Source organism: Bos javanicus, chromosome 18, assembly GCF_032452875.1.
Source record: "Bos javanicus breed banteng chromosome 18, ARS-OSU_banteng_1.0, whole genome shotgun sequence".
Lineage (NCBI taxonomy): Eukaryota > Metazoa > Chordata > Mammalia > Artiodactyla > Bovidae > Bos > Bos javanicus.
Window position 1 is genome coordinate 47,043,445 of NC_083885.1, and position 27,943 is coordinate 47,071,387.

At 36.5% G+C, this 27,943-nt stretch overlaps 1 protein-coding gene across 5 annotated transcripts in view; it reads right to left on the minus strand.

Annotated features, from left to right (window-relative positions):
• Nucleotides 1–3,922: 3,922 nt before the first annotated feature.
• Nucleotides 3,923–27,943, minus strand: part of ZNF567 (zinc finger protein 567) — a 29,943-nt gene continuing 5,922 nt past the window's right edge. For all 5 annotated transcript variants that reach the window (XM_061385958.1, XM_061385961.1, XM_061385959.1 and 2 more), the window contains 3 exons: nucleotides 10,175–10,301; nucleotides 9,831–9,917; nucleotides 3,923–6,296 (listed from right to left, as the gene is read on the minus strand). In XM_061385958.1, coding sequence (XP_061241942.1) covers nucleotides 4,576–6,296; nucleotides 9,831–9,917; nucleotides 10,175–10,301 — 1,935 coding nt within the window. In that variant the 3' untranslated portion in view covers nucleotides 3,923–4,575. The remainder of the gene's footprint in view (nucleotides 6,297–9,830; nucleotides 9,918–10,174; nucleotides 10,302–27,943) is intronic.

Below are 27,943 nucleotides of genomic sequence, written 5' to 3' on the forward strand. Positions count from 1 at the left end.
TCATAACCACTGGACTACCAGGGAAGTCCCTACTTTTTTTTTAATCTAAAGTAAACTCTAGGCTCAGAAATTGCATTTAGTGATCTATCTCTTTTAGTCTAGTTTAGTTCTTCACTTTTATTTTTCTTCATGAGTTTTCTTCTTAGAGTCCACGTCACCTTGCAGGATGGTCCGTATTTTGGATTGTTGTGCTTGTTTCCTAATGTTGTCATTTAATTTATTCTGCCATCTATATTGGAAATTAACACATTATTGACCAGAGACATATTAATACATCTTTTGTTACCCAAACATTGTGGACCAGAGTGTTTCAGTATTTTTTACATGACAAATAACTGGCCACAGGCGTTGGTTTCTGCAAAACTTCCTGGTCAGTAATGTGTTAAGTGTAGAGAAAAGATTAAGTTTGAATCAAACAATTTTGCAGAATATTTCCTAAATGATGTATTTAGTATTGTCATATATCAAGGTACAGACTGAAATCACGAGGATAAATTTGAACATATGGTTAAGGTGGTGACTGTCAACTCTCTCCATTTTAGAGGGCCTTTTTTTATTCTTACAATTAGAAAGTAACTTATGGAGTGATTCTAACCTCCTCTTGGAAATTTATATTTTATTTGTTTGATTCACAGAAAAAATCAGAACAAAAACAGAATACCACTCAGATGAGTGATAATGAATTGCTACATATCAAAACCTTTAAGAGGTGATGAAAGTCATCTTGCTGTTGATGTTTAGTTGCTGTCATGTCTGACTCTTTGTGACCCCATGGACTATAGCCCACCAGGCTCCTCTGTCCATGGGATTTCTTAGACAAGAATACTGGAGTAGGTTGTAGGCTGCCATTTCCTTCTCCAGGGGATCTCCCTGACCCAGGGATTGAACCCACATCTCCTGCATTGGCAGGTGGATTCTTTACTGCTGAGCCACCAGGGAAGCCTCAGGTCTTAATTCTGGTCATTTATCTGGTTTCTTTTTCCACACTTGACCTGTCCTAGGAAAGCCATCTTACAAGAACACTAACACTCTTTAACAAAATTTGGGAAATCAAGATATTGTTCTGAAACAGTGTCTGTCACACAGTGGACACTTGATAAAACTGATGATGTAATTAAAGCCCAAGAAACTAGAAAAAGAACCAATTAACCTAACTACTGCAGAATGAAATCACTTATATGGTTAAAATTAGAAATCAATGAAAGAAGAAATAAAACCTATTAAATTTGTGTGGAAAAAACACCCATCTAAATTAGACTTATAAATTTGATCTATATAAAGACAAGAAATATGACAGCATTTATAAGATAATATATATATTTATGGAAATTTTAAAAATAATAATACTAAAGAAAATATTTTGGGTTTTTTTGCTTTTTATTAATTTAATTGGAGGCTAATTACATTACCTCCATGGTTTTTGCCATCCATTGACATGAATCAGCCACAGGTATACATAAATTAAATGAATTAAAATTCATTCAAGATGAGGTAGAAATCTGCATAGTCCAATACACATAGCAGAAAAATTAAAATTTGGCCGAAGTTCTCTCTAAAAACAATACTTAAATCATCACTTAGAAACTCTAAGGATAATCTCTAGAAGAATTTTACAAGCTCATTCTAGAAGTCTAAACACTGGATGAAGACAGCTTCCAAAAAATCTAAATAAGCTTAATCTGTGAATATGAATGCAAATATTCTAAGGAAAATGTTAGCAAAACAAAACCAAACATGGAGGAAAGCATGACTTGAGAGGCAGAACTTTGGACTGAAACAACCTGAATCCCAAGATTCTGAGCCAAACTTGGATAAAGATAGCTCCATGAGAAGGTATCTCTAGTTGGAAGAGTGACAGAAGAGATTTTTGTGGGGCAGAGAAGTGGAAGGAATCCATGATACCAGTAGCTGCCAGCAAGTACTTAAATCCCAAGGAAAGGGAATCTTATCTTACTAGTGGAAGTCTGTTCTGAAGGAGATGGAAAATCTCATTGTTTTTTTCTTCTTTATTCTGTCACTTGTTGGCGCTGGAGGAAGACCGAGTTGTGGCAAGGATACAGCAGAATGAGAAGACTAAATAAAGCTCTGTTGCTGTAACTAGAGCCAGGAAGGGGTCCTCTGGAAACTAAAAAGTTCTAGGAAGACAGGGGAGAGGAGGCAACTCAAGTTAGAGATCCCTTAAAGTATATGAAGTCGAGGGTGCACACGTGTAGATCTGACTCTAGGCAGCACACCAAAGGCCTTGAGAATCGAACTAGAAGGTAGACCATAAGCCAGGTCTCAGAGTGGGTCCTAGGTGAACCCCCTGAAAGATAAAGCACACTGGTGCTGCAAATGCTTTGCAAAATGAACTGACATTGGAAGCCCAGGGCACAGAAAGTACATTAGAACTTACACACTGAATCTGAATTCAACCTACTAAGATAAACAAACCAAAATTATGCCTCCCACAGGATTTAAAATAGATTCAAAGAATCAAATTATTCAAAATGTCTAGCAAACAATAAAAATGTATTCTGCATACAATGGAATAGGACAATTTTAACAACTCACAATGGAAAAGAAAAAAAGAAAAAGACATCAACACTGAGATGATTCACGTTAGAATTACCAAAGACTTTTAAACAGCTATTAGAACCATGTTTCAACAAGTAAAGGGGACTCTAAGCAGAGACACAGAAACTGTAAAAAAAAGAACCAAAAAGAATTTAGTTTTAAGGAACTTTAACTAAAAATTTTTATAATTTTCAGATGTATAAAAGGAAATTTTAGAACTAAAACATATGATGAAAATTAAAACCTATTTGATGGGTTCAGCAACAAAATGGAGAAAACAGAGAAAAGATTTAGTGAACCTGAACTTGGATCAATAAAAAAATTATCTAACAGAGAAAGATTTAGAATAAAACAAACTTATTAGAGCCTCTAGGATCTGAGGGACAATACCAAAGGGTTTATTATTTGTGTCCCTGAGATTGTGAAAGGAAAAAAGAAAGTACCAGGAAGAAAAAAATTTATAAGGAGTTAATGGTTGAAAACCTACCAAGTTTAGCAAAAGACCTTAAACTTACAGATTCAAGAAATGTAGCATATCACAAAAAGGATAAACTGTAAGAAACCATTGCTGAGACACATCATAACCAAACTGCTGAAAATCAAAGAAAAAAAATATCAAAAGCTTCCAGAGAATACAGATGCATTTTACATATTGGAGAACAATGTCTTGAATAACAGAACTCTCACTGAAAGTATGAAGGCCCAAGGGTAGTGGAACATTTTTTAAATGCTTTAAGGAAAGAAATGTCAACCCCAATCTTTGTCCAGTGAAAATGATCAAGAATGAAGGATAAAAGATATTAGATAAAGAAAGACAAAGAGGATTTGCTACCAGCAGGCTTGCTCTAGAAGAAGCGCTAAACAAAACTCTTTAGATGAAAGGAAAATGATACCAAAGGAAAACTTGAAACTTCAAAAATAAGAGCTATAGAAATGGTAAATTGCTGAGTAAAAAATAAAATTGTTTTTTTCTTTTTATAAATATTTACTGTGCTAAAAAGCAAGGAGTATAACACTGTCTCATAAGGCTTGCAATGTATGTAGATATAATAAATATAATAATCATAATATAAAGAGGGGAGGCTAAAAAGACATACATTGTGGTAAGATTTCTAAATATAACATGAAGCACTAAAATGTAACTCAAAGTATACTGTGAATTACATATACTGTGTATATCGCAATACTCTCCAAAGTGAATCATCCCATGTTGAGAAAAGTTTGAGAGATCTCTGGCAGTATCAACCATAACTGAAAACCCTTTATACATACCCTGGGATTAAATAATTTCAGTCTTTGTATAAAATCAACAGAAATACAAGCATACACACACACACACCCCCACAGACAGACATATACAAGAATATTTACAGCCACATTTTTATTACAACACAAAATTATAAAAAAATACAAATACCCATCAAGAGGATTGATAAATAGCAGTATATTCTTAAAATGGAATAGTATACAGAATGTAAATGAATACACTACTGCCACATGCAATAATGTATGAATCTTTAAAACGTTGAGTGAAACCACACAGAAGAATTTATAATGAATAACAAAATACATATATAGTTTGAATAAGTAAGAAAACTATTTCATGTTAAAAACAGGGAAGTGGTCAACTTTGGGGGTAGTAACAACTACATTTTATTCTGAAGAGTGCAATAAGAAGTTTATTTCATATTTTCTTCCTCTTATGGAGGGTGATGCTTATAACCATTTTGTATCTTGCCTCTGCATGTACTATATAAGCACTTAAAAAAATAAACTGAGTCAGAACTCAAAAACTTAGAAAATTAGCTTCACTGCTGATAAAAAGTTCAATATCAATGAGCACACCCATTTCATATGCTAGTAAACATAGATAAATATTTATGTGGTACAGTACATTAAATTAATAATTATTATTACATTTGTGATTAAAATTACCTCATATATATGTTTAAGCATGCTTTAAAAAAACAAAGTTTTACAATAACTTAGAAAGGCTTCACAAAGAAATCACATCATTTATTACTGCATTTCCATGTTTTCTCCCTTGTGAGTTCTCTGATGGACAATAAGATTTCTCTTATAACTGAAGGACTTACCACATTCATTACAAATATAAGGTTTCTCCCCTGTGTGAGTTCTCTGATGTACAATGAGATTTGTCTTCTGTCGGAAGCACTTCCCACATTCACTACACTTGTATGGTTTCTCTCCTGTATGAGTTCTTTGATGATGAATGAGATATGATTTCCTGCTAAAGGCTTTCCCACACTGAGGGCATTCATAGGATTTCTGCCCTGTATGTATTTTCTGATGTACAGTGAGGGTTGCTTTCTGGCGAAAAGACTTCCCACATTCATTACAAATATAAGGTTTCTCTCCTGTATGGATTCTCTGATGTAAATTGAGATTTGTCTTCTGACTGAAGGATTTTCCACATTCATTACATTCATATGGTTTCTCTCCTGTGTGAGTTCTGTGATGATCAATGAGGTATGACTTCATTCTAAAAGCCTTCCCACAGTGAGGACATTCATAGGATTTTTCCCCTGTATGTGTTCTCTGATGTGCCACGAGGGTTGTCTTCTGGCGGAAGGATTTTCCACATTCATTACAAATATAAGGTTTCTCTTCATTATGAGTCTTCTCATGAAGAGCAAGGGTTGTCTTCTGGGAGAAGGATTTCCCACATTCATTACAAATATAGGGTTTTTCCCCTGTATGAGTTCTTTGATGTACAGTAAGGTTTGCCTTCTGATGAAAGGACTTTCCACATTCTTTACAAATATAGGGTTTTTCTCCTGTATGAATTCTCTGATGTAGGGAGAGTGTTGTCTTCTGGCGGAAAGACTTTCCACAGTCACTACACTCATATGGTTTCTCTCCTGTGTGAGTTCTCTGATGACGAATGAGGTGTGATTTCAATCTAAAGGCATTCCTACATTGTGGACATTCATATGATTTCTCCCCTGTATGTGTTCGCTGATGATCAGTGAGGGCTGTCTTTAGGCGGAAAGACTTACCACATTCATTACAAACAAAGGGTTTCTCTCCCGTGTGAGTTCTCTGATGATCAATGAGATAGGATTTCCTCCTAAATGAATTTCCACACTGATGACATTGATAGGGTTTTTCTTCTGTGTGAATTCCCTGATGCAGAATCAATACTGATTTCCTGCAAAAGGACTTCCCACATTCAGTGCATGTATGCTTTTTTTCAATATTGGTTGTTCTTCTTCTTTTATTATAATCAGATGTGTTTCCCCTTCTATAAGTTCTACTATGTGTAACTGGGCCTCCTCTTTTTAAAAAGGCTTTCTCACAGTCATTATATTCAAATGACTGTGCTGGAGTTTCCATCTTATGATATTGTGTGATCGTTTCATTATGACTGATGGTCCTCCCACATTGATTATGAGATTTGACTCCAGAGTGAGCTGTCTCTGGTTTAGTATTGTGGAGTGATTTCCCATACCCATTACACTCACTAAGTCTCCTTCTTGTAGGACTTAGATTACTGATGATTAATTCTGAAACATTTTTTAAAATCTTTTCACGAGTGTCATATTCAGGAGGTAGCTTTTTTGAATTAATAGGGTTTTTACTCAAAGTAAGTGTCTTTTCACATGTACTACCATTCTCGTTAACCAGCTTTTTGTGGTTGATTAATATAACTGATCTAGAATATTTATCTTGCTGTTCCTTGAATTTCAATAAAAAGTCTTCAGCTTTCCAGTTTTCTTCTAGAAAAGAATATAATTAATAACAACTTGTAAATCTTACATATTTTCTATGAAAAGGAATTGTATATATATATGAGGCCAAAAAAGATCAAGGACAAACTATTCCTTGCCTGGGAAAAGACATGGAACCTAAATTAAACACTCTGCCTCAGTGTGGAAAAAGGTGAAATATTAAGTAATGAATGCTAGTAACATTTGCACTTTGTACCAGAACTTCATACAGAAAGTAAAACAAAGACAAGAAGCAGTAAAGAGAAGAGACACAAGAATAGTGGAAGAGGAATTCATGCTTGGATAGGTGGATTCAGAGGCAATGAACTGAACCTATGGCATTAAGATTTAAGTAGGATGAACAAGACAAATTAGTGGAAAAGCTAGTTCAGGGAAAATTTTAGAGGTAAGTGTTTGGAGGACACAGATTAGAGCTTTTAAATGTTCATCCCTAGATTGTCAGGTAAAATACGTCCAGTTGTCCCACCACCCCTCTTCCACACAGCCATCGATAAATCTTTCCAAGCATTGATTATTTTCCTAGCATTTAGAAAAAAAAAAATCCTATAGTCTACACTCTAATCCTCCATATAACTGGGAGTCATTTTTTCTTGTGAGGTAAGTACAAAGAAAACACTCCCAGCAGGAACTTTATTTTTATTAAAAACAAATGGGGTGTTTTTCGCCAAATTGTGCAGCATGCAGGATCTTAGTTCCCTGACCAGAGATTGAACTCATACCCTCTACAGTGGAAGCCCAGAGTCTTAACCACTGAATCACCAGGGAAGTCCCCCAACAGGAACTTTGAAACAAACTAGTGTTTTGTTTACTGGTGTATTCAGATTGCTATTTTTCTTTCAAAATTGCTCAATAAGAAAACACTCATGACAATTAATTATAACTATTCTTTTCAATTGCTAACTTAATTATTGAGGTTTAAAGAAAGAATCAAGTCTTTCTCCGATACAGTAACATTCTTAACTCCAGTTTTCCATATGTGGACCAGAAAGATTGCTCCCTGTGGTTCTAGATCACTCATTAACCTTAGCCTTTATTTCTCTTATAAATTTATAGTTATATTTGAGATCATCCATATCTAATGCAACAATGTTAAATCTAGGCTCAAAAGTCTGTTTCTTCCTGAGTTCATTGCCTCCAGTACTAACATAGAAGGAATTTCTCCTGTAAACAAAACTTTACATCACTTAAACTCACTTTATATATTCAAACAAGTTTTCAGGGTTGTCCACATATCTGAAAAATCTCACCCATAACAAGTAAAGCCTCATATTTATTGCTGTATATATACCTCACTTATTCCTAATCACATGCTTTACTTACATTCTTTTAATCAGCTGACTTTTTTCCTAGTCTTATTTCTAATCATATTTAGAGAATCTTCAAGAAAATGCTACCACTCCATGATATCAAAACTCTTCACATATGCCCCACCATCAATTTAAGGACTGTTTCTTTATAACTTGAAAACAATTATAGTTTATAAAAATAATTCTAACAAATCTTTTTACAAGCTTACATTGTATCATAAATATTTCATTAAAAATGCAAACTTTGACAATAATCTTTTCTCATAACTCTTTATTGAAATTCTTTATTGGTTATTTTCTTTGTATTCTTCTGAGTTTACATTAACACTGCAGATCATAGATAGGTAGTGTCTGTTAGAATCCACCACTTCAATCAGATGTACAGAGCCATGACCTGAGCAAATACTTCTGAAAGGACTTATCAGTACATGCTTTGTGAATGGAGGACAAAGAGATCTCCCGTATACAGTTCCACAAACAGAAAAAAAGCAACTGACTACTTAACATATATACTACACCAAAGAAAGTACAAAGGATATTATCTTTGAAAGAATGAATCCTTAAGTATAAACCATGTACAGTCAAGTATCAAATTATATAATCTTTAAGAGTTGTATGTGTCACAGTTATAAGCAACATGGGAATGAAGAAAAAGGAGAGGTGGATATGCTGGGGAGTAGTCAAGGAAGAGCAAGGATAAGAAGTCATGACTTCAAAGATACACATTATATGGAAGGGTGAACACAGTGAAAAGTACAGACATGATAACCCTTACATGTATAGAGGACATTTAGGAGACTAGATCAAGTGGAAATTAGCAAGAGTTTCCACAAAAGAGAAACACTTGAAAAGACCACATGACAGCTTACTATGGTACTCCTTGTATAAAGGAGAATTTCAGTTTCATATAATTAACAAAAAGAAGTAGAGAACAAGTATCTTGTCAGGAAAGTAACAATATAAGTGGAAAAAATTAGGACAAAAATTATAGCAAAGCCAAACTGTAATTACAATTTCAAGACATGAAATACGGTAGCTGTCAATTTGTATGATATTTATGTAGAAGTGAGAAAACTACAGCGAAAAATAAAATATAGGAGGATGTAAATATATTTCACAGGCTTATAAGCACAAACTGTGAAGAGGTTCCCAAAAGATTATGACAGAGACAATCAAGCTGGTATCACAGCAGGAACAAAATAATCTGGAAATAGTTAGTGGGAAAGAATTTAAGAGCTAGGAAAGTTGGAATAAGTAAGACGTCAGAGTGCAGGACTTATGAAGGACTAGAGTGAAGGTGGGAGAAATGTGCCAGGAATGTCAATGCTAGAGGTATCTATAGAAAACAAAGAGTTTAAGTTCTCAGAATGGATGATACTACTATAATTAAAAGGTAGATCTCTTGATGACAAATTAGAGAAAAAAGACTGAGAGTCTAGAGAAATAATATACATTAAAAAAAAAAAAAGATTTGTGTGACTATTATGTATAAGGCACTGTTCAAGGCAATGTGGCCAGAGTGTAAAGAGAACAGACCAAGCTGGAAATAATCACTGAGAGAATCAGGGTAAGAACAAGTCAATGTTCTACCCAAAGCAAGGGACGGTTTCAGGTAAGATGATCATCGATATACAATGAACCATGAAAACTTACTGTAAAAAAATAGTAACTATGGAATTATCTGTCTCGGTCAAGGCAAGAGAATTTTTAAATTAACAGCTAGACTTGTGGTGAGAATGGGAACTCAGAGTTAGCATAGCAAACAAATCTGAAATGATACTAAAGATATGGAGATAAACCAGAAAGCACCTGAGAAATATTAACAAAGAATTTTTTCTTTCTTAAAGATAGATAAGAATGCCTAAAAGAAACCTATACAATGGCTAGATGATAAGGGACTGAGAAAGCTAGAAAAGGACAGAAATGGATGAAAAGATCTAAAAGAAGGAAGGCTTACAGTACATTTTGATTAAGAGTGGCAGTTAGGCAATCAATTAGGCAAGTAAGAGTGGCAAGCAAATTAGGAAAATCTATTATATAGGGTGAGTGGTATTTGAAAGTGTAATTTGAGATTTTTGCAGGCACAATGGTCATTTCAAAGGTTAGGACCCTTTAAAAGGACACTACCAAAACATTTCAAAGGTGTTGCCCACCACACAACCACTTTAAATTTATTTTTCACTAGATCTCATCTGCCTGAGAGCCAGAAACTCACCTAAGCAGGTATGACCTTTAAATGATGTCCATGGTTCTTCTCCTCGTTCCAATTTGAGGATCACATCAGGCTTGGTCATGTGACACCCTGATTAAGGGAAGATTTGGATTAAGTTGCTTAGATGTTAATACATTTGAAAAATCAATAAGTTGAATTTCCATTCTGCAAAGTAAGATACTCCTTCGTGTAAGAGTAAACTTAACACCTTGTACTAAGCAAGTGAAGACACAATTATCCTTTGTGTCAACCAAAAAGAATTCATCCCTGAAATCCAAGATCACATGTATTTTAGGCACTCTCAAAGGAAATGCATGCTACTGAAAGTTTCAAAGAATTCTTCTTACCTACAGAAATGAGATGGCAATAGTTTTCCAACATTACATCCATGTAGAGTGTCTTCTGAGCAGGATCCAGGTGCTGCCACTCCTCCTGACTGAAGTCCACAGTCACATCTTTGAATGACACTGATCCCTATAATGGTTTGGAACTGTGATCAGAAAATTGAACAGAAATAGGGGACTAGATTTTTATTTTATAACTTACTTTATCTTTTGGCTGTCCTATATAGCATGTGGGATCTCAGGTCCCCACCCAGGGACTGAACTGGTGCTCCCTGCAGTGAAAGCACAGAGTCTTAACCACTGGACTGCCAGGGAAGTCCTTGGGGACTAGTTTTGATCCTGCTCCTTTCTGGCATTCATATGAAACTTGTAAAGAAAGCCTACCATTTTTCTTGTTTTGTGATTTAGATTGTAAGGGAAGCAACAACAACAAAAAATCAAAGTAGAAATACTTGCCACCAAATTTACTTAATAACGTATTCTAAAAATGTATTGTGAAGTCACTTTGTAATCCCAAATTGCGTTAGTTTACTGGGGTGCCAAGATATACAAAACACAGTCTCTGCTCACAAGAAGTTACAGCTGCAAAGCATGCAACACATACTTTTTTTTTTTTTTAAACACATACTTTTAAGAAAGTATGTGTCAACGCAAATCTACAAGACTGGTGGTAAGGGTACTACAACAGAAGTATGTTACAGTGTATTACAAGGGCAGAACAATTTTTCAGGCTTCACCAATGAGGTAATTTTTTTTCTCCTTTAAGATTAATGTGCTATGCAGGAAGAATATGGTTTTAAAATGCATGGGCATGTATGTAGTATTTACATACTACCATAAGTAAAATAGATAGCCAATGAGAATTTGTTGTATGACTCAGGAACTCCAACTGGGGCTCTGCGACAACCTAGAGGGGTGGAATGGATGTGAGGTGGGAGGGAGGTTCAAGAGGGAGAGGACATATGTATACCTATGGCTGATTCATGTTGATGTATAGTATAAACCAACACATTATTGTAAAGCAATTATCCTTTGATTAAAAATAAATTCTAAAAAATGCATGAATGTGACATATCCAGCAATAATAGAGCGAACTGGTCAAGAAAACAATCCCTCAGATGATAATTTTAAAATCTGTACACAATACATAATAAATAAGTAATAGAAGGTACTGGAAGGACACCAAAGTAAGCAAAAATTGGAGAAGAGTTTATTCTTAAACAATAACAATGAGTAAGAATTCTTAAGTTTGTGGCTATTTTGCATGAAGGTATCCACCCCAAAGTCCACAGCTCTGCAGGCAGAAAACCAGTTTACTTCCTCAAAGGTGACAGAGGACAGAATTGAGGACTACTAGGTGAGCTGAAGATTTAGCGACATTTATCTAGAAGTGAGAAAACTACAGGAAGAATGAGACTCCAAATCTGAGTATAAATTTTGCCAGAACTCTAGTTTGATAGTCAAACTAAGCAATTGTTAAGAGAGATCAAAGGAGACTTAGGAAAAAGCAAACAGACACGAGAAAAGAGTTTTGAAAACCAGAAGTGTACTGAGATTCTGAGATTTCTACATTTTTGATTAACAGCATTACACAACCTGCTTATAAGTTAAGCAGAACCTACAGCCTTAGTGGTCTGAGGTGTCAGAAAGTTGGGGCTAACAAAGCAGCAGGAATTATAAAAGGGTGAAACACTAGAAGAAAGAGTACCACAGAAAGTAAGCCCTCAAATCTAAACATTAATATATACCAATTCTTTGAGAACTAAAAGTACATGAACATCACCCATCACAGGACCAGAGTGAAAAAAGCAGCAGGAGGAAGCTGAAGAGACCTAATTATCAGCTGCTCCACACTTGGGGTGGAGGTAAGAGGACAGGGAGGGCAGGGTTTGAAGCTTGATTCCAAGCAAGTTAATTGTCTACTAGAAGAAAAATAAACAAAAATCCTCAAAAAACAAGACATACAGAATTTGGATTACTACAACACATTATTCAAAAGATCCTGGTTTCTAGCAAAAACTACCAGATATGTAAACAGAAAAATAAGAGGGGGAATATAACCCATATTCAGAAAAAAATAGTTCATGGAAACTAATTCCTAGTGGGCCTAGATGTTGGATTTTGCAAAAAAAAAAAAAAAAAAAGGCTTCAAAACAGCTGTTCTAAATGTGTCCAACTGCTAATTGCTAAGTCACTTCAGTTGTGTCCAACTCTGTGCAACCCCAGAGACGGTAGCCTACCAGGCTCCCCCGGTCCCTGGGATTCTCCATGCAAGAACACTGGAGTGGGTTGCCATTTCCTTCTCCAAAGAAGTAATGAAAAATCTGGCATGGAATCTTGAAACATAAACTGATAAAAAAAACATGAACTGAAAATTCTAGACCTACCAAGTATAATAAATGAAATGAAAATTTCACTATATAGGCTCAATAGCATAGGAAAAGGAACAAACATTAACCTTGTAAATGCAGACATACTTTGGAGACATCACAGTTTCAGTTCTAGACCACTACAATAATCATTGCAATAAAGCCAGTCACAAAAATTCTTTTGATTATGCACTGCATATAAAAGTTACATGTACATTATATTGTAGTCTATTAAGTGTGCAATGGCATTATGTCTAAAAAACAATGTATATGCCTGTCTGAATTAAAAAATACTTAGATAAAATGTGTTGATCATCACTAGAGCTTTCTGTGAGTTGTAATCTTTTTGTAATAGTAACATCAAAGATCACTGACTACAGATGATAACAAATACAATAATAATGATAAAGTGAAATATTTCAGGAATAGCCATCTTGACAGAGACATGAGCAAATACTAAATACTGCTGGAAAAATGACACCTACAGACTTGCTCAACTCAGGATTGCTAAAATCCTTCAATTTGTAAAAATGAAATATCTGCAAAGTGAAATTTAAAAAAGCAAATAAAATAAAGTATGACTATTTTGATCAACAGAAATTACGCCATCTGAATAGAAAGGAAATGAAAAAGAAAAAAATGAATAACGGATTCACAGAGATTTTGGGGTCAATTTCAAAGTAATGCAAGACAGATATAATTGGAGTCCCAGAGAAAGAGGAAAAAAAAAGATCTGAAAAAATTTTAAGGAAATAATGGCATAACATATTCAAAATAAGCAAAAACTTGACTTATACATTAAAAAAGCTTAATGAACCCCCAAAAGAATAAAAACAAAAGAAAACTACACTCAGAAAATCCTAATCAAACTGCTAAAAGCCTAAGAGAACATCAACCAAGAATTCTGTACTCAGCAACATTACCTATTAAAAACAAAGGCAACATAAAACTATATGAGCAGATAAAGTCTGAAAGAATTCATCACTAGCAAAACTGTACCAAAAATGGTAAAAAAAAAAAAAAAAAAAAAAAAGGTCTTCAGGCTGAAGGTAAAAATGACACCAGATGATAAACAAGGTCTTTAGGAAAGAATGAAGAATTGGAGAAAAGTTTTATTAAAAAGACTATATTCATTTCCTTCCTTTTTTTTTAAAGTTTTTAGCAGCAATTGGTGAACATTTTTCTGCTGTTTTAGCATGAAAACAATCATGGAGAATTTATAAAATGAATGAGCAATGTTGTGTTTCAATAAGACTTCATGTTTGGACACTGAGATTTAAATTTCAAAAACTTAAATAGGTCAGAAATATTTTGATTTTGTATTTTTTCCAACATTTAAAATAGAAGAACTATTGTTAACTCACAATCTGTACAAAAACATGTAGCAGACTGGATATAACCTAAGGGCTGTAGACTCTTGGTTTAAAGCAAGCATTTTAACACCATTAATTACAAACAGAAATATCAAATACATGGAGAACCAAAAAGCAAACCATGGAAGTCAGTAAATGAAAATACAATGTTGCAAGCTGATTTATTTTACCTTAAGTAATTCAGCATTATCTCTAATAAATCATGATAAGTTAAAGATACTATACTATAGAAGCTGCATACTATAATCCTTAAAGAAACCACAAAAAACAATGCAAGATGATGTAACTACAGATGCAACAGAGAAATGAAAATGAATAATGAAAATTCATTATTGTGTCAGTACTGACTGACACAAAGTAAAACAAAATGTAGGAACAGATGCATAAAATCAGGTTAGGAGGAATCTTAAATGTGTTAAGCCCAATCTGAAAAGGCTATAGAGAAAAGATAAAAAGATCAGTGGTTGCCACTATTACAGATTATAGAGGAGAGGGAGGGATGAGTAGGCAGAGGACAGAGGATTTTTAGAGCAGTGAAATTAGTCTGTATAATATTATAATGGCAGATACATAACACTATATATTTGTCAAAATCTATAGAATAAACATCACCAAAAATGAACCCTAATATAAACTATGAACTTTGGATGACAATGATATATCAGTGTAGGTCGCTGATTTTAACAACATACCACTCTGGTACAAGATACTAATATTAGGGAAGCCTATGCATTTGTCAGGGTAGGAAATAAATGGAAACTCACTGTACTTTCTACTTAATTTTTCTCTGAATGTAAAATTGCACTAAAATATAAAGTATATTTAAAAGATTTAAAATAAAACAGGTCAGGTAATCAGAAAACAAAGAGCAAAATAGCAGCCCTGACTCCAACTTTAGAACTAAACACTCCCACGTGGCTTGTGGGATCTTAGTTCCCTAACGAGGGACTGAATGCCTGCCCCCTGCATTGGAAGCATGGAATCTTAACCACTGGACTGCCAGGGGAGTCCCAAGACTGAGATTATAAAAAATGTATAAAAAAGCAGGACTCATAATATATTTCCTGGTGGCTCAGACGGCAAAGCGTCTGCCTACAATGCGGGAGACCTGGGTTTGATCCCTGAGACGGGAGGATCCCCTGGAGAAGGCAATGGCATCCCACTCCAGTACTCTTGCCTGGAAAATCCCATGGACGGAGGAGCCTGGTGGGCTGCAGTCCATGGGGTCTCAAAGAGTCGGACACGACTACGCAACTTCACTTTCACTTTTCACTTTTCACTTTCATGCATTGGAGAAGGAAATGGCAACCCACTCCAGTGTTCTTGCCTGGAGAATCCCAGGGATGGGGGAGCCTGGTGGGAGGCCATCTATGGGATTGCACAGAGTTGGACACGGCTGAGCAACTTCACTTTCACTTTATATTAGGAAACAAGAAAGATTTAATATCAATAATTTAAACTTTTATCTTAAGTAGCTTTAAAAAAGAATATGCTAAACTCAAAGCAAGTAAAGGAAATAGTTTGGAAAAAAGGAAAAATCAGTAAAATAAGAAATAAGCAAGCAACAGGGGGGGAAAAAAATCAGTGAAACGAAAAGCCAGATACTTCAAAGTATCATTAAAATGTAAAACCTCTAGGGACTTCCCTGGTGGTCCAGTGGTTAAGAATCCACCTTCCAATCCAGGGAACATGGGTTCCATCCCTGGTCAGGGAACTAAGATCCTGCATGCCATGGGGCAACTAAGTTGCTGTGTCACAACTATTAATAGAGAAGCCCATGCAGCAATAAAGACCTGAAACAGCATCAAGCACATCCCCCCCCCCCCGCCCCTCACAAAAAAAGGTAAAACACTAGTTAGACATTTAAGAAGTAAAGAAGGATGCCACATATGGCCACTATCAGATCCAGCAGATATTAAACACAACAAAGAGATTACAGCATAAACAAATTAAAGGCAACAAATTAGACAGTGTAGATGAAATGGACAAATATTTTCACTTAAAAATATGATACCAAAGGAAAAAAAAACTGAAAACCCTTAACTATTAAAGATACTGAGTTTGCAATTCAAGAAGTTCCCACAAAGATTTTTCCAGGTCCAGAAGACTTCAAGGTAAGTCCTGTGAAACATTTAAGAGTTAATGATAATACTACACTAACGTCTTCTTAAAAATAAAGGACTGAGGACTACTTCCCTATTCCTTTTATGAGGTGAATCTTATACAGTTACCAAAACCAGAAAAAGGTAAAATTACAGACCAATAGCCTTGATGAATACCAATTAAAAACCAAAAAATAAGAGTGAATTGTATAAAGGGATAATATAAAAAGCATAACACATGAACAAGTGGTGCTTATCACTGGAATGCTAGATTGGTATAATACCTGACAATCAATACATATAATCCTCATTATATCAGAATATAGTAGGAAAAGCCTATGGTCATTTCAAATGAAAAAAAGCATTAGGCAAAATTTAACATCTGTTATACTTGTATTAAAAACTCTCGACTTTAGAAATAGAACTCCTCAACTTAATGAAATGCAACTACAAAAGATTTATACATAATATCATACTTATGGTTAAAGGTTGTTTTTCCCCTAAGATCAGGAGCAAGACAAGGATAGCTGCTCTCACCAGTTGTATTGAACACTGCAGACAATGAATAAAGAACGAAAAATACAAGGCAAACAGATTGGAAAGGGCGAAGGTAAACTGCATTCACAGACATAACCAGATATGTAGAAAGTACAGGAAATAATAAGTAAATTTATCACGGTCACAGCATATTTATCTCAAAATATTAAAAAAAAATCAATTCTATTTTATATACTAACAACAAACAATTGAGAATGAAGTTAAAAAATAAAATTAAGAAAATATTTGTAAGACCTGTGCACTGGAATCTATAAAACACTGTTGAGAGAAATTATAAAAGACCTAAGCAAACATGGAAATACACTAGGTCCATGGTTCAGAAGACTTACTACTGTTAACCTAACAATTATCTCCAACCAACTTATAAATCTTTGAAAACTAAATCACAATCCATTAGATTGTTTTATACAGACTACCGCACAATTGCACTCATCTCACATGCTAGTAAAGTAATGCTCAAAATTCTCCAAGCCAGGCTTCAGCAACATGTGAACCGTGAACTTCCAGATGTTCAAGCTGGTTTTAGAAAAGGCAGAGGAACCAGAGATCAAATTGCCAACATCCGCTGGATCATGGAAAAAGCAAGAGAGTTCCAGAAAAACATCTATTTCTGCTTTATTGACTATGCCAAAGCCTTTGACTGTGTGGATCACAATAAACTGTGGAAAATTCTGAAAGAGATGGGAATACCAGACCACCTGACCTGCCTCTTGAGAAATTTGTATGCAGGTCAGGAAGCAACAGTTAGAACTGCACATGGAATAACAGACTAGTTCCAAGTAGGAAAGGGAGTACGTCAAGGCTGTATATTGTCACCCTGCTTATTTAACTCATACGCAGGGTACATCATGAGAAACGCTGGAAGAAACAAAAGCTGGAATCAAGATTGCCGGGAGAAATATGAATAACCTCAGATATGCAGATGACACCACCTTTATGGCAGAAAGTGAAGAGGAACTAAAAAGCCTCTTGACGAAAGTGAAAGAGGAGAGTGAAAAAGTTGGCCTAAAGCTCAACATTCAGAAAATGAAGATCATGGCATCCGGTCCCATCACTTCATGAGAAATAGATGGAAACAGTGTCAGACTTTATTTTCTTGGGCTCCAAAATCACTGCAGATGGTGACTGCAGCCATGAAATTAAGACACTTACTCCTTGGAAGAAAAGTTATGACCAACCTAGACATCATATTAAAAAGCAGAGACGTTACTTTGCCAACAAAGATCTGTCTAGTCAAGGCTATGGTTTTTCCAGTGGTCATGTATGGATGTGAGAGTTGGACTGTGAAGAAAGCTGAGTGCCGAAGAATTGATGCTTTTGAACTGTGGTGTTGGAGAAGACTCTTGAGAGTCCCTTGGACTGCAAGGAGATCCAACTAGTCCATTCTAAAGGAGATCGGCCCTGGGATTTCTTTGGAAGGAATGATGCTAAAGCTGAAACTCCAGTACTTTGGCTACCTCATGTGAAGGGTTGATTCATTGGAAAAGACTCTGATGCTGGGAGGGATTGGGGGCAGGAGGAAGAGGGGACGACAGAGGATGAGATGGCTGGATGGCATCACCGACTCGATGGACGTGAGTTTGAGTGAATTCCAGGAGATGGTGATGGACAGGGAGGCCTGGCGTGCTGCGATTCATGGGGTCGCAAAGAATCAGACACAACTGAGTGACTGAACTGAACTGATGAGTTGATTTGAAAATTTATAGGAAAATGTCAAATACCTATTATACCTAAAATAATTTGGTAGGTTCACATTACCTGATACCAGGACTTAATACCCTAAATAAAACTGTTATCTTGGTGAAAGTTTAAATACACAAATGAATTAAACAGACTATAAAAAACACATACACACATGATCAACTGATTGTCAACAAAGGCTCCGATATAATTCAGTAGAAAAAGGGAGGGAAGGCGCCAAGATGGCGGAGGAGTAGGACGGGGGAAACACTTTCTCCCCCACAAATTCATCAAAAGAGCATTTAAACGTCGAGTAAATTCCACAAAACAACTTCTGAATGCCGGCAGAGGACATCAGGCACCCAGAAAAGCAACCCAACTCCTTGAAAGGAGGTAGGAAAAAATATTAAAGACAATAAAAGAGACAAAAGAGGGAGGGATGGAGTTCCGTCCCGGGAAGGGAGTCTTAAAAAGAGAGAAGTTTCCAAACACCAGGAAACCTTCTCACTGCCGAATCCGTGCCGAGCTTTGGAAGCACAGAGGGCAACATAACAGGGAGAAAAAATAAATAAACAATTAAAACTCGCATATTGCGAGCCCTACGGTAACTCCCCCAGCAGAGAAGCAGCGCAGACGCCTGCATCCGCCATTAGCAAGCAGGGGCTGGGCAGGGAGGCGCGGCGCAGGCTGCATCGCTGAGAGTAAGAATCTGGCCTGAATACCCTGAGCACTATCTGAGCGAAATAATTTGGGCTAGCAAACCAGACTGTGGGATATCTACCATGCGAAAAGCCAGCCCTAACCTAAGACACCGCCAGCCCGCGCATGGAACAAAGGACTAAACAGAGATAGCCGGCTGCAGACCTTCCCCCTCCGGTGACAGGCAGCCAGAGCCGGAAGGGGGCAATCGCAGCCCCAGAGAGACATTATCTATAAAACTGGCTTCTTTGCTAACTAAAACTTATTGGGGGTCTGGACGGTCAACATCTGCCTGAGAAGGTGCGCCGGTTTTACACCCAGATAACCGAGTGGTGGGGAGGCGATAAGTCGCAGCATTGGCGCTCGCCAAACACCTCATCACCTGAGCTGCTCGGACCTGGGAAGAGCACAAAACGCAGGCCCAACTGAGTCTCCGCCTCTGAGGGCTACCTGAGTGCCTGAACCTGAGCGGCTTGGACCTGGGAGGTGCATGCAACCCAGGGCCAGCCTCGGATTGTTCCCGGCGGAACAACCTAGAGCCTGAGCAGTGTGGGCAGGGAGGCTACACGCGCCGTGAGCGGGGGCAGACCCAGTGGGCTGAGGCATTGCGAGCGCACGCCAGTGTCATTTGTTTGCAGCATCCCTCCCTCCCTCCCCACAGCGCGACTGAACAAAGAGAAGAAATACAGCTCCACCCACCAGAACACCGACACAAGCCTCCCTAACCAGGAAACCTTGACAAGCCACCTCTACATACCCACACACAGCGAGGAAACGCCACAATAAAGAGAACTCCACAAACTGCCAGAATACAGAAAGGACTCCCCAAATCAGCAATTTAAACAAGATGAAGAGACAGAGGAATACCCAGCAGATAAAGGAACAGGATAAATGCCCACCAAACCAAACAAAAGAGGAAGAGATAGGGAATCTACCTGATAAAGAATTCCAAATAATGATAGTGAAATTGATCCAAAATCTTGAAATTAAAATGGAATCACAGATAAATAGCCTGGAGACAAGGATTGAGAAGATGCAAGAAAGGTTTAACAAGGACCTAGAAGAAATAAAAAAGAGTCAATATATAATGAATAATGCAATAAATGAAATTAAAAACACTCTGGAGGCAACAAATAGTAGAATAACAGAGGCAGAAGATAGGATTAGTGAATTAGAAGATAGAATGGTAGAAATAAATGAATCAGAGAGGATAAAAGAAAAACGAATTAAAAGAAATGAGGACAATCTCAGAGACCTCCAGGACAATATTAAACGCTACAACATTCGAATCATAGGGGTTCCAGAAGAAGAAGACAAAAAGAAAGACCATGAGAAAATACTTGAGGAGATAATAGTTGAAAACTTCCCTAAAATGGGGAAGGAAATAATCACCCAAGTCCAAGAAACCCAGAGAGTCCCAAACAGGATAAACCCAAGGAGAAACACCCCAAGACACATATTAATCAAATTAACAAAAATCAAACACAAAGAACAAATATTAAAAGCAGCAAGGGAAAAACAACAAATAACACACAAGGGAATTCCCATAAGGATAACAGCTGATCTTTCAATAGAAACTCTTCAAGCCAGGAGGGAATGGCAAGACATACTTAAATTGATGAAAGAAAATAATCTACAGCCCAGATTATTGTACCCAGCAAGGATCTCATTCAAGTATGAAGGAGAAATCAAAAGCTTTTCAGACAAGCAAAAGCTGAGAGAATTCTGCACCACCAAACCAGCTCTCCAACAAATACTAAAGGATATTCTCTAGACAGGAAACACAAAAATGGTGTATAAACTCGAACCCAAAACAATAAAGTAAATGGCAACGGGATCATACTTAACAGTAATTACCTTAAACGTAAATGGGTTGAATGCCCCAACCAAAAGACAAAGACTGGCTGAATGGATACAAAAACAAGACCCCTACATATGTTGTCTACAAGAGACCCACCTCAAAACAGGGGACACATACAGACTGAAAGTGAAGGGCTGGAAAAAGATTTTCCATGCAAATACGGACCAAAAGAAAGCAGGAGTCACAATACTCGTATCAGATAAATTAGACTTTAAAACAAAGGCTGTGAAAAGAGACAAAGAAGGTCACTACATAATGATCAAAGGATCAATCCAAGAAGAAGATATAACAATTATAAATATATATCCACCCAACATGGGAGCACTGCAGTATGTAAGACAAATGCTAACAAGTATGAAAGGAGAAATTAACAATAACACAATAATAGTGGGAGACTTTAATACCCCACTCACACCTATGGATAGATCAACTAAACAGAAAATTAACAAGGAAAAAAAAAATGTATCTATAAAGTTCACTAAAGCAAAGCACAGTAAAATTAAAAAAAAAAAAAATCCAGTGAAAATCTACATTTGGAAGATTTAAAACCAGTTCTCAAGTGTCTAGATAGGAGTACTTTTATTAGTGACACGTAGCATTTTGGGCAGAAGAAAAAATATCATATTAGTATAATGATGGGAATATTTCCAAACGCCCATTTCCCTACTTTATCTGTAGTATGAGCTTCTTTCTCACTGTTCAAATATTGTCTTTACCTTACATAAAGATTCTGTGTGGTTGAAAGGTTTTTAGAAAATTGCAGGCAGCGTGCTACTGAAAATAGTTTGCTATTACAAAAGGAGATGAGAAAATTTGGCCCAAGTCAAGGTGCCTTCAGGGCGCACCTGTGGCAGGCTGGTTGAAGCTGCAGGTTAGTTTACACCCAAGGACTTGACAAGATGCACCAAGTTTCCTAACACAGGCTGTCGCATATCAAAGTGAAAAGTCGAGCCTTCAAGAGTGGTCAGTGGCTGGGCCACAACTTGAAGACACACGAGAAAGAAGGAGTCCGTCAATTTACATTAAAACAAATAAAAGCAAATTGACAACAGAAAATATATTGCTTTATCTCTACATTTCCCTTTATCACTAATATGAAAAGGGTGGTCATAGGATGTTCCTTTAGTGTGTGCCTCTAAATAAACCCTGAGTGCTGAAAAAAAAAAGAAAAAGGATCTCTTTTCACAAAAGACTCTGGAAAAACTGGATATCCATTGAAAACAGAAAAAGGGAACTTAAACTCTTACCTTAAAGAATGAAACTGACATGATCACTCTTTTAAAATGAACATCTAAAATGATAATACTTACATATTAAAGAATAAAATATGCATAATGCTGGAGTATGCAAAGACTTCTGACTTTTGTAGTACACAAAAAGCAACAATCATAAAAATTTAAAACCTGTTTACCTGGATTTTGTCAAAATTAAAAACTTCAGCTCTGAAAGACACCACTAAGAAAATTAAAAATCAAGTCATAGACTGGGAAAGATATTCCCAGTATTTCTATCTTACAAAAGACTTGTATTGAGAATGTATAAAGAACTCTCATAATATAGGAATAAGAAGACATCCAGATCAACTGGCAAAAGATCTAAACAAATCCAGAAGCTATATATCAAAGACAAATATGCAAAATAAAAAATACCCAACAATTTTAATTGTTAGGGAAACAAAAAATTTCAAAAGAATGAAATGCCAAAACACACCTGCTAGAATTAACTAACGGAGAAGGCAATGGCACCCCACTCCAGTACTCTTGCCTGGAAAATCCCATGGATGGAGGAGCCTGGTAGGCTGTAAATCCATGGGGTCGCGAAGAGTCGGACACAACTGAGCAACTTCACTTTCACTTTTCACTTTCATGCATTGGAGAAGGAAATGGCAACCCACTCCAGTGTTCTTGCCTGGAGAATCCCAGGGACGGGGAGCCTGGTGGGCTGCCGTCTATGGGGTCACACAGAGTTGAACACAACTGAAGTGACTTAGCCGTAGCAGCAGAATTAACTAAAATTAAACAGTGACCATACCAAGTGTTGGTGAAGATATGCAGCTATAATATAATAACTATCATAAATTGCTAGTGGGAAAGCAAAATGGCACAACCACTTTGCTTAACAGTTTGCCAAGTTTTTTTTAATAAATTTAAACATATATTTTTCACATAATTTACTGATTTCAAATCTAGGTAGGTTTTAGTCAACAGAAATGAAAATATAATCCACATATGAGCATATTACTGTAAAAGTCAAAAAGTGAAAGAAAAAAGTCTATCAAAAAGTGAGGGTATAACTAAAAAGTTGTGGTTTTTCATATAATGGAACAACAGCAGTCAGCAATATAAGGAATGTTCTGATACACATAACATGAATTTCAAAAGAAAATTACATTGAGTTAAATAGGCTAATCCCCTGAAAAGCACATATTCTATGCTATTTGTATGAAAGTCTAGAGGAGGGAAAACTAATTTACAGTGACAAAAGCAGGTGTGATTAATAATACCTTAATAAAGGCCAATGGTGGCAGGAGAGCAACTGGTTGTAGGGGGGCATGAAGGAACTTTTTGAAGTAATGGAAATTTTGTAACCTTGATTGTTGTGGTAACTGAATAAATCTTTATACCTTTCTCAAAGTTCCTAAACTTGATCAACACTTAAAATGAGTTGCATTTTATTCTATGTAGATTATAGCTTAAAAATTTTTGATTTAAAAAAAAAGGTATGTTTGGGCTTCTCCAAAAATGGAAGAGTAGCTCTTATTTCACATTTACTGTAGGTAACAGCTCTAAACTCCAGAAAAATATAATCAACGCCTCGGTTTCCATGGGAGATGGATTTCAGGACCCCCTGCAAATACCAAAATCTCAAGATACTCAAGTCCCTTACATAAACTGTGTAGTTTATTTATATATAATCTATTTTATATTGTTCCATATACTTTAAATCACCTCGACTTACCATATGTAATACAATGTAAATGCTATGTAAATAGTTGCCACTGTCTAGCAATTTCAAGTTTTGCATTTTGGAACATTCTGGGATTTTTTTTTTTTAAACATTTTCAATCTGTGGTTGGTTGAATTTGTGGATATGGAAGGGAAACCTAATGAATATGGAGTGCTGACTATAAAAAGCAACTATCTGAAGGCACTTAAAAGTGACCCAAACACACAGAAACTGGAGGGAAGGTTTTATACTTAGGAGAAGAACGACAGGAGAACTGCCAATTCACACTACTTTCAGCCTAAACGCAGGCCCCAAGTAGACATCAAGTATGGCAAACGAAATCCAGGTGGAAATCCATGGTCCTACTGGCTTGAAGGAACAAAAGATAGAATTTAGGACAACAACAGTAATTGGAAAAGAAGCAGGGAAATCCTGAAGAAATGAAAGCCAGAGGCAGGAGTTGGGGGGAGCCCAAGGACACTGAACAAACTTTATCCACACCTTTAGCTGATACCCCAGTTAGGCATTCATGTGTCAGAATTTGAGACCTCTGGTTAAACATAAAAGAAATCAAGCAGAGATTTGGGCTGCCACTAATTAGAGAGTCTGAAGTTTGAAGTTTGATTTCAGCCTACTTAACTGTCCAACAAAACAAGTCAACTTCTATGGAAATTAACTGATAGAGGAGATTCTCTTCTGCTGTAAACAATTAAAAAATTATAAAAAATATATTAAACATATGTTTGTAAGCACTGGCTGACTGACAGCAGAGCACGGTGAGCTCTGAAAGGGAACAAAGTAAGCTTTGACTGCCCAGCTTATAGTCTGTAGGCAATTTCCAGGTCACAGCACAGGGAGGGAAAACACAGAGCCCAGCAGTCTTTCTGAGTGGAAGAAACAGAGATGGGAGTTTGAAGAGTCCAAGATGACTAGAACTGCTAAGCAAAATACTGAAGAGGAGGGAGCAGCAGAGAGAGAGACAGAGACAGAGGCTTCTCCAGACATATGTAGAGTGATACCCTTGAATCTACAGCTGAATATTGATCTCAAAATACATGGGCTCACCATCAACACAATGAAAGGGCAACTTACAGAATGGGAAAGTTTCTGCAAATGACCAATAAAGGGTCCAAATTACAGGCTTCCCAGGTGGCACAGTGGTAAAGAACCCACCTGCCAATGCAGGAGACACAGGAGATGCAGTTTCAATCCCTGGGTCAGGAAGACCCCCTAGAGAAGGAAGTGGCAACCTGCTCTAATATTCTTGCCTAGAAAATTTCAAGGACAGAGGAGCCTGGTGGGCTATAGTCTATGGGGTCACAAAGAGTCAGACATGACTGAACACACATACATCCAAGCTATTAATATATAAGCAGCTCATACAAACTCAATATTAAAATAAAAACCCAAATAACCCAAGTAAATAATGGGCAGAAGACTGAACAGACATTTTTCCAAAGAAAACACAGAGATGGCCAACAGGCATATGAAGATACTCAACATCACTAACATCGGAGAAATGTAAATCAAAACCATAATGAGATACCATCTCACACCTGTCAGAATGGCTATCATCAGAAAGACCACAGACTAACAAACATTGGCAAGGATGCGGAGAAAAAGGAACCCTTATAGTCTGCTGGTGGGAATGTAAACTGGTGCAGCCCCTGTGAAAAACAGTTGGAAGCTCTCAAAAAACTAAAACTAGAACTGTCACATGGCCTAGCAATTTCACTCCTGGGTAAAATGTAAAAACACTAATTCAGAAAGACACATGCACCACCCCAATGTTCAGAGCATTATTTATATTGGCCAAGATGTGAAAGCCACCTAGGTCCCCATCAACAGATGAATGGATAAAGAAGACATAGTGAATAGCCACACACACACAGACACACACACACACACACACACACATAGGAATATTACTCAGCCATTAAAAAAAAGAATGAAATTTTGCCATCTGCAACAACCTGGATAGATTTGGAAAGTATTATATTTAGTGAAGCAAGTCAGAGAAATACAAATACTGTATGTCATCACGAATGTGTGGAATCTAAAAAATACAACAAATGTATATAACAAAACAGAAACAAGACTTACAGACAGAGATCACTAGTGGATACCAGTGGGGAAAGGAAAGGAGGGAGGAGTAAGATAGGTGTAGGAGATTAAGAGGCACAAACTACTAGGCATAAAATAAATAAGCTACCAGAATATACTGCATAGCACATGGAATACAGCCAATAAGTGTAACAACTATAAGTGGAGCTTAACCTTTAAAAACTGTGAATCACTATGTTGTATACCTGAAACGTATGTAATATTGTAAATCAGCTGAAAAAAATAAAGAAAAGGTGGGAGATGCTCCAGGTTAAAAAGTATTTAGGATATTCCCAAAAAATTAAAATTAAAAATAAATACTAATCATAAGAATGCCAGAATGGCTATAATAGTATCAAACAGAATAGATTTTAGAAAAAAGAATATTATCAGGGATTAAGAAAGGCACTTTATTTTAACTTATTTATTTATTTTCTGGCTGCACTGTGTGGCATGTGAGATCTTAGTTCCCCTACCAGGGACTGAACCCATGCCCACTACAGAGGAAGCATGGAGTCTTAGCCACTAGGTCACCAGGGAAGTCCCAAGTAAGGCATTTTATAATGACAGAGGACATCAATTCATAAAAAGACAAAACAATCCTAAATATAAGTTCACCTAAAAACAGAACTTCAAAATATATTAAGTAAAAACTTATAGAACCTAAAGTTAAAATAGACACAATTATAGCCACATGAATCCTACATGTAGCTCAGTCGGTAAAGAATCTCCCTGCAATGCAGGAGACCTGGGTTCAATTCCTGGGTCAGGAAGATCCCCTGAAGAAGGAAATGAGAACCCACTGCAGTATTCTTGCCTGGAGAATGCCATGGGCAGAGGAGCCTGGCGGGCTATAGTCCACGGGGTCGCAAGAGTCAGACATGACTTAGCGACTAAATCACCAGCACTGTCCTGTCAGGAGCGTGTGATGTCTGGTTGTCCTGCTTCAGTGATGCCAAGAGTGATCAGCAGTGTCATCCTATTCCATCCATTTAAAAAAGCTCAGTCAGCCTTCCCATTAATAGTTTTGGGCTTCCCTGGTGGCTCCGATGGTAAAGAATCTACCTGCAACGTGGGAGACCCAGGTTCGATCTCTGGGTTGGGGATATCCCCTGGAGAAAGGAACAGCTAACCACTCAAGTATTCTGGCCTGGAGAATTCCATGGACAGAGGAGGCTGGAGGGCTACAGTCCATGGGGTCACAAAGAGTTGGACACGACTGAGCGACTTTCACTTTTACAGCCACACTTGTAACTTAAGAATGACTTCCTTTTCTGTGATGGGTATAACAGACTGAAAATCAATAAGGATATAGAAAACTTTACCATCATAATCAAGCAATTTGACTTGATTATTTACAGAAGACACCATCCAACAACACTAGAATATACATCCTCTACAAGTACATATAGAACATTCATCAGATGGTACTATAATCTGTGGTACAAAAGAAATCTATAAATTAAAGAATGAAACCATATACAGCATGTTTCCTGACTGTAACAAAATTAAACTGGAAATCAATAGGAGAAAGCTATTTGGAAAATACCCAAATATTTGAAAATTAAACAAACTTCCTCTAAACAAATGGGTCAAATCAGAAAGCATGAGATAAATTAGAAAATATTTTCAAATGAATAAAAATGAAAATACAACATGTCTAAATTTGTTAGAGGGAAATTTAGAGCATTAAATGTCCTATGGGGAAAAAAAAGTCCAATATCAATGATATAAACTTCCATGTAAAAATAAGAGGTAATTAAATCCAAAGTAATGAAAAGGAAAGGAAATACAAAGTGTAAGAGCAGAAATGAAGAAACAGGAAACAGAAAAACAGGAAATCAATGAAACCAAAGGTTGCTGCTTTGAAAAAAATCAGCGAAATTAATAAATCTCTAGTCAACTGATCAAGGAAAAAACTAAAAGTCACAAATAATCAACAACAGAATGAAAGAGCAGCACCATTACAGATTACATAAACATCAAAAGGATAAAAAGAGTAGATTTTTGAACAATTTTGTGCCGATAAATTTTATAACTTGGATGAAATGGACAAATTGCTTAAAAGACATAAATTATAA